The sequence below is a fragment of the Etheostoma spectabile genome, chromosome 19, assembly GCF_008692095.1.
Source record: "Etheostoma spectabile isolate EspeVRDwgs_2016 chromosome 19, UIUC_Espe_1.0, whole genome shotgun sequence".
In the NCBI taxonomy this organism is placed as follows: domain Eukaryota; kingdom Metazoa; phylum Chordata; class Actinopteri; order Perciformes; family Percidae; genus Etheostoma; species Etheostoma spectabile.
Genome location: NC_045751.1, coordinates 13221119 through 13228324, shown reverse-complemented (window position 1 = coordinate 13228324; position 7206 = coordinate 13221119). Strand labels below are relative to the sequence as shown.

Sequence of the window (7206 nt, the reverse complement as noted above, 5' to 3'; positions counted from 1 at the left end):
CCATCTTCCTCCTGCACCGCTGTCGGGGTCTTTACTATTTACCCATAGCTGGGGCTATTTACCCATAGCTGGGGCTATTTACCCATAGGTGGGACAGTGGTTGACAGGCATCAGGGCGTTTCCACTCACCGATGGGCCTGCATGCCGCGTCTCTGGGGCCCACTGCTCCTCCGAGATCCTGTACAACTTAGCCTGAAACCACGAGGGCCCAGTTACCATGTGTGCCACGGGGAGGCATGTACGAGGTCTGGGCAGCGGAGAGGCTATGTACCGGCGGAGGAGGCGAAAAACTCGGCTCCTCTTTCCACCCCTGAAAACGCAGGGCTGTCCGGTGGCAGTAGCTGATATCAGAGAGTGGCAAGCAGAAGCAGCATGCAGCATGTAGCATGTGGCGTGCATTATGTAGCATGCATACCCTAACTACAAGCACTAACTGCTCCAACACTACTGCACTGACGCATCACACGCCCTGTGAGCAAATGCGCGCGGCACACACACACACACACACACACACACACACACACACACATGCACACGTACACACACACACACAAACATACAGACAGACACACACACACAGAGACAGACAGGCAGACACACATACAGACCCACCAACCCACCCACAGACACACACATTGAGACAGCCAGACACATTCACCCACACACAGACCCACACGCACAGACAGATAGAGCCAGCCACACACAGGCCCACACACGCACACATGTACACACACACGTACACACGTACACACACACAGATACACACATACAGACAGAGCCAGCTACATACAGACAAACACCCACACACAGATTCACCCACACACCAGACAGACAGACAGACAGATACTATACCAGTACAAATGTATTCTCTTCCTCAGCCAGGCAGAAGCTTTTTGTACCACTTCTTCTTCAGCTTTTGTATGATCTGATCGATGATCACACGTACACACACACACACACACACAAACACACACACACCAACACACACCCACAACACACACACACACCACACACAGACAGACAGACAGACAGACAGGACAGACAGACAGACAGCAAGACAGACAGACATAGACCCACATGCAGACCCAAAACAGACACACACACACAGGCAGACACATACACCCATGCACACAGACCCACACGCACAGACAGACCCCACCAAAAGATTGAGCCAGCCAGCACACCAGACAGACCCACACCGTACACACACACCTATTCACGTACACACACACACACACAAACACACACACAGACGACAGACAGAGCAATCTACACACAAACACCCATACACAGACCCACCACGCAACAGATCACCCACACACCCACAGACCCACAGACAGACACAAAGGCAGATACTATACCAGTACAAATGCATTCTTTCCTCAAACAGGCAGAAGCTTTTGTACCACTTCTTCTTCTTGGCTTTGCATGATCTGGCTTTCCAGATGTCCAGCTGGGACCTCAAGGGTGTCTCAGTCATCTCCCACTCCTGCTCTTTTTCCTGCGAGTCAGCTTCAGGCTTTCTGTGGCCTGAAGGAGGGATGCCTTGTCCTCCTTCCACTGGTTGAGCTTACTCTCCAGCTGCTGCTCAGTCCTTCTCAGAGAAGCCAGGAGGCAGTCACTCGCAAAGCTTGGCGTCAAATGAGCCACATGGGGGCTCTTGTTTTCTCGCCCTCTTCAGCAGGGAGGCTTTCTCCTGCGCCACAGGACAGCTTACTCTCCAGATGATGTTCACACTTTTCTCAAGAGCAGCAATGATGTTCTTGTTGCTTTGGTTCTGCATCTCAGCTGGGCTCTATGGGAAGCTGGGATTTTCAGTTTCCTCTTGCCTTCTTCTCCTGTTCTCTGAGAGCTTCTCATCTTGCTCAGTTTTCCTTCAGCACCTGAGCTGAGCCCTCTCCTCTCCAAAACGCTCTCCAATTTGAATTTCAGGTCTTCAGTAATGAAGGACTGCCGGTCCAGATCTTTTTTTTTTCGGATTTTCGCAGCCTGGTGCAGATTTTTCCAGCTGGGTTTCAGATGCTCGTTTCCCTAAGTGGGGAGGGACACGTTCAGCAAGCTGAACTTCAACTCACCTATCTCCCTTTGCATCAGCTCTTTCTCATGGCTCCAACTGCTGCCCTCTCTCTGTTGTTGGAGCTGATCGAGGAGATTGGCACGCAAGTCCTTCGGATGACCAGGTGAACTTCCCTCAGATTCTCCTTGGTGTGAGCGTCGCATCGCTGGCCTTCAGCTCACACCGTACCTGTTCTTCAAGTGAACTGAGATGAGAAACTAATTCGCGGTTCAGTCTCTCGGTAGTTGAAGTCCATGTTTTCCATTGTTTGTTTTTCTCGTTGCAATGTGCACCTTGGATTGTCACAAATGATCGCTGCTACAAACTGCTGTTTGAGTGAATGTGTCAGAATAAAGTTGGGTCCTAGTATCAATGTGTGTTATGACAACAACAACATGATTGGATGTTTTCAATCCAAATGGTCATTGGTTCAATTCATTCTATCTGGGATTCTATTGTTGCTATGGGACACCAGTTGTTTATGTTTGAATATACAGTATAATGTAATGATTTCTGATGATTATAAAATATGGCAGAAACAACACTTTATGAAATATTGAAACCATCCAGACGGTACCGTACGTACCTGAAACCGGTGACTTAACGGCACCGCTCTTTTTACACAGTTTAACAACAAAACTCTGACTGAACATTACTAGATAGTAACTAGTAGCCCACTGTTAGGTTGAGGATGGCCTCATATCATATTTACACTGCTCTATTAGATACATGGTTATGTCTTGGCAATGAAATACAATTTTTAACTAATATAGACTATTTTTCAAGCAGGTGCCTGTCAGTCTTCTGGGTTAAAATGGAATTATAGGTTGTTGTTACTGTCTCAGATTTTAATCAAACCTTATATATCAAGAATGTGTCCCAAAACCAAGGCCTGTCAAATATTTATGTTCAAAGGTTAGATATAGTGATATGTTTTGAAAATAAAACTGTGTTTTGCTTAAATATCTCATATCTGATATCTATCCTTTGCTATTACAAAACACATTGTGGCTGTTCACAGCATTGTCTTTTAATGTGACAAAAAACTAAAATAATATTTTGACTAGTTGGCAACATACTGACATGTCATTTATAAACAGTGATGGGTTACATTACTAAACAGCGGACCTGCGCACAATATGCTGCATTTCTGCTTATTCCCAACTAAAATGGCACTACAGTCTACAAACAGCTTGTTCAATTTGGGCATTATGGTTCAAAGGCAGAATTGGAGGAAGGATGGCAATGAGCATCACAGCTGTTATTTTCAAACTGAGTTGGATAGGAATCGGCTATATAGAAACATTATGATATCTGACTCATTGAAACGTGTATATCATTTGATGAAAGTATTTAATGTGATTTGCAAAGTTGTTGCCTCTGAAAGTTGAAGTTTTATCCATTTCCCTCCGTTTATTCATATCTGACTCTCGTTGCATCTCTGTCTTCCCAACACACATCAGAACTACGTTTCCTCTACGTGGTACCAAACAAGTTCGGTGACAGGGAGAATCTCAGCCAAGCATCCAGTAAGTATGAGCTGACTGCCTTCCGTTCAAACACATCTCTCTCTGTCTCCATTTTTTTTCTTGATCAGAGTTGGTAAGTGGCTGCTATAGGCTTGAGCTACTCCTGCTTGTTTTTCAGCAGGACAACAGTGTTCAGTCACCAGAGCTACCATGGTGCTGAACAGGAGGCTGTAGGTGCTGTTGGCTGTGCTGCATGTCACGATGAGTGTTGGTTCAAATAGGCAAGTTAATAGCATATGAGATACAACTAAGCCAGCTAAACTACAACGAAAATTACTTCAATGGTATATTGATAATGAGAATATCAAAGACATTTCATTGCTTGGTGTGAAAATCATAACAAAACAGTAGAAGGTTGTCCTGTTTGGTGGTTCAGCACTTTATGAAAACAACAGATCATTTATATAACTTTCAAAAATCTCATATGAGCATTCCATGAGCTTTTTTTTCTTCCCTTCTTTTTATGCTATCTAGCTTTCTCTCTCTTTTCAAAGATAATGTTTGATGACGCCAACACCACAGTTATTACAAAACGTACATACAAAAAATGTCTTTGGGCTGTCCAGAGGGGAGAGAGAAACGTGTGTGTACATGTGGAAGGAGAAGGGGATGGGGGCCTTCAGTATTTTGACTACTGTACATGTTTTGGTGTCAAATTAGGTATCTTTAAAACAGTGTTTCGGAAAGCCTTTAAAACAACCTTTAGATCATCAGAAAACACCAACAATAAATTTTAACCAATTTTGCAGCTTTTGATGGCAAGCATTGTGGGATGATCTATTTACATTCAAATTGAGAATTTGTTTTCATAAAAGAATAACTAAAACATGAAATTAATCATGAAATTATCACCAAAAAAAAACAATTGGCAGAAGTACATTCAGTATCTATGAAAAAGCAGACACAACATGCAGAAGAATACATATATACATAGTCTTCTCAGCATTTTGTGGTCGATAGCTCATTTCAACATTACCTATCGTCAGGGTCCAGTGGTTCTCTCGTCACTGAGCACTGCTATAACACACATAATAACCGTGGAAACAATGAACTTTTCTAAGCGATTTGCAGCTGTGTGTGTGGAACTACACATTGAATGGGCGTGCTCGTCACGAAGTGATCATGTGACTGTTGGTCAGCTGCAATTAACACAGCTCGCTCTAACACAGTTCTGGGATTTGGTTGAGCTTCCTGTTAAGTGTCTGAGCTTGTATCTGGTTGGTATTTGGTGCATTTTATTCCTATGTTGTCCTCTAACTTATTCCCAATGAAAGTGTTAAGGAACACAAAACTGCAATCAGGATATTAGCTGATTCAGCTCCATGCTTATTGTTTTATTGTTATTGCTTTAAAATGGTTTGGTGTTTTTGTATACCACTTTGACAGCAATCCCATATAGAAACGTTTTTAAAAAAGCCTAGAAATAATGAAAAAAGTGACCCACAGAGGCAGACGTGTGATATATAGTATATTTATTTAAATGTTCAGTTTACTTTGTGACATTGCATAGAGACAAACTCTGCTGCTTTGTTGATTAGATTGAGAAGACCAGAAAGAGCCAGTAGGGAGAATAGTCAATTCCCTCCAGACTTTTTTTATTATTATCCATGCGTATAACACTGTCAATTCCCACTGCTTTGAAGGGGGGAAAGCAGCAATTTATATGTTGCGTTAAGGAAAAATAGGCAGCTGTTCTGTTGCTCACCACTCTGCGCACACACATACAGTATACACACACATATCAATTGAGGAGTGCTGAAGAGGGGTTAGCTTTCATTGTTGTGGGTTCAATTGAGATGAAGCCACACTGCAGTAACAAAGGGTTGGCTGGATTAAATCATGGCAGCCGTAAACTTGTGCTAAGTTTTAAGCGCTGCAAGAAGTGAGTCTTCTGTGCAGGGAAGTGGAGCTGTTCCTCATCTTTTTTACCTGCTAGAAGCAAAAAAATCAGCTTCCTCTAAAGTCTATTTTCTATTTGCATGAGCACAAATCCTTAAATAACTGGTTTTAGAAGTCCAAGGTCCGTATAAAGGGCGGGGAGCAGGCTTTGTGGTTAGTGCTTGAGATGATATGTTTTTATTCTTGGTTTCTGATGTGAAACACTTTAGATACCTGCTGGTTACTCTAAAGTGCTTTATAAATAAATGTGATTGATTGAAAAGCTGAAACAATTTCATATGCCGGGTTCTTGATGCAGCCTGTATCGCCTGCTCTCTCTTTCCATGCACTGTTGAGCTTGCGCCTTTTATGAGTCTTTTGGTTTCCAAGATTGTACGCATTCATGCCACCCACTAATGCATTAAAGTCACTCACTCCTGCAAAAAACAAAAAACAGACTGTTCTGTCAGTTTTGGGTTTATGTCAAACCATGTGCAGGGGGTTACTCCTAATGGTGCTTTCGTATCCCTTCTTTCCCCTTTCTGTTTCTTGCCCCCGCGGGCCGCTTCGGTCCCCTCTCGGCGGCTTCTCTCCCCCGTTCTGGGGCTGTCCCCCCCCCCCCCCCCCCCCCCCCCCACCCCCCCCGACCCACCCACACCCCTGCTCTATCCTGTCCGTCTGGCGCGGTCTCGCCCTATGTTCTTCCGCTCTCTCTTGTCTGTTTTGCTGCTCCCCGCCGCTTGCCATGCAGCCCGGCGCCTGCTTTCATGGTCAGATGGGGCATCCGAGATTCCGTTCCTCCCGGCGCCCCCTCCCCCTCCTCCGGTTGGTATTCGCCCGCCGTGCTCCTGAACTAGCACACTGCGAGGTTAGTTGTGTCGTGACTCGAAGTTTCGCCGAAAGGGGTTTCTTATTCTGGCACCGCCCCTTGGGTCCTCTTGCCCGCTTACAACCCCTTCCGCGTGTTGCCGGAACCCCGGCTGCGTCCTTACTGCACTGTATATTATCCTAGTCCCCCTTGACTCCATACTCGCTCCTGCTCTGCCGCGGCTACGCCCCACTCTGCTTTCACATTTCCCGCCCCCCCGTGGCCTTCTGGCTGCTGCCCTGTTTCGGCCCGGGTGTGCTGTTTTCGGCCGCCGAGCCTTGAAAGTGAATCTTCCCCTCCGCCTTTATCGAATGAAAGTTGACTTCCTGGTGTACCAGTCTTCCCTTTGTCAACCTAACAGTCTGAATATCTAAATCCTACCTCCAACTCGCGCATCTTGCCTCCCGTCTGTTCTGCTGCCGTCCCAGTCTGCCTTTCTGGACCTGAGCGTGAGGATGTGCGTGCCGGTTGGCCCTTCCTGGAGTCCCCCACTGTGGCACATGTGGTCTCCCGTCTCATTCTCCTCACCACGTCTACACTCTCATCCCTCACCTGTCCCCACTCTGCCTACCAGTCTGACTATGGCCTGCCGTTGGCTTCTCTGCGGTGCCCGTTTTCCCCTCGGGCCTCCCCGTCTGCGCTCCTGGCCCAGCTTTGGCCTCTCTTGCCTGGCCCGCTCCACATGCCGTCTTTTCTCAGAATCCTCCTTGTTCCCTTCGTCCCCCCACGTTGGCCTCAGTCCTTCCCTTTTCCCCTCTTTCCCCTTCCTTTCTCCCCCTCCCGTTCTTTTGTCGCCCTCTCCTTCCCCCTTACGCCCACCGGTCCTTCCCGGTGCTCTCCCCCACCGCCCCTCCCCCCCCCCCTCCCCCTCCCCC

The 7206-nt window shown here is 46.4% G+C and overlaps 1 protein-coding gene across 2 annotated transcripts in view; it reads left to right on the top strand.

Moving 5' to 3' along the window:
* Window positions 1-7206, top strand: part of poln (polymerase (DNA directed) nu) — a 77511-nt gene that overhangs the window by 22406 nt on the left and 47899 nt on the right. For both annotated transcript variants that reach the window (XM_032544086.1, XM_032544085.1), the window contains exon 18: window positions 3520-3585. In XM_032544086.1, coding sequence (XP_032399977.1) covers window positions 3520-3585 — 66 coding nt within the window. The remainder of the gene's footprint in view (window positions 1-3519; window positions 3586-7206) is intronic.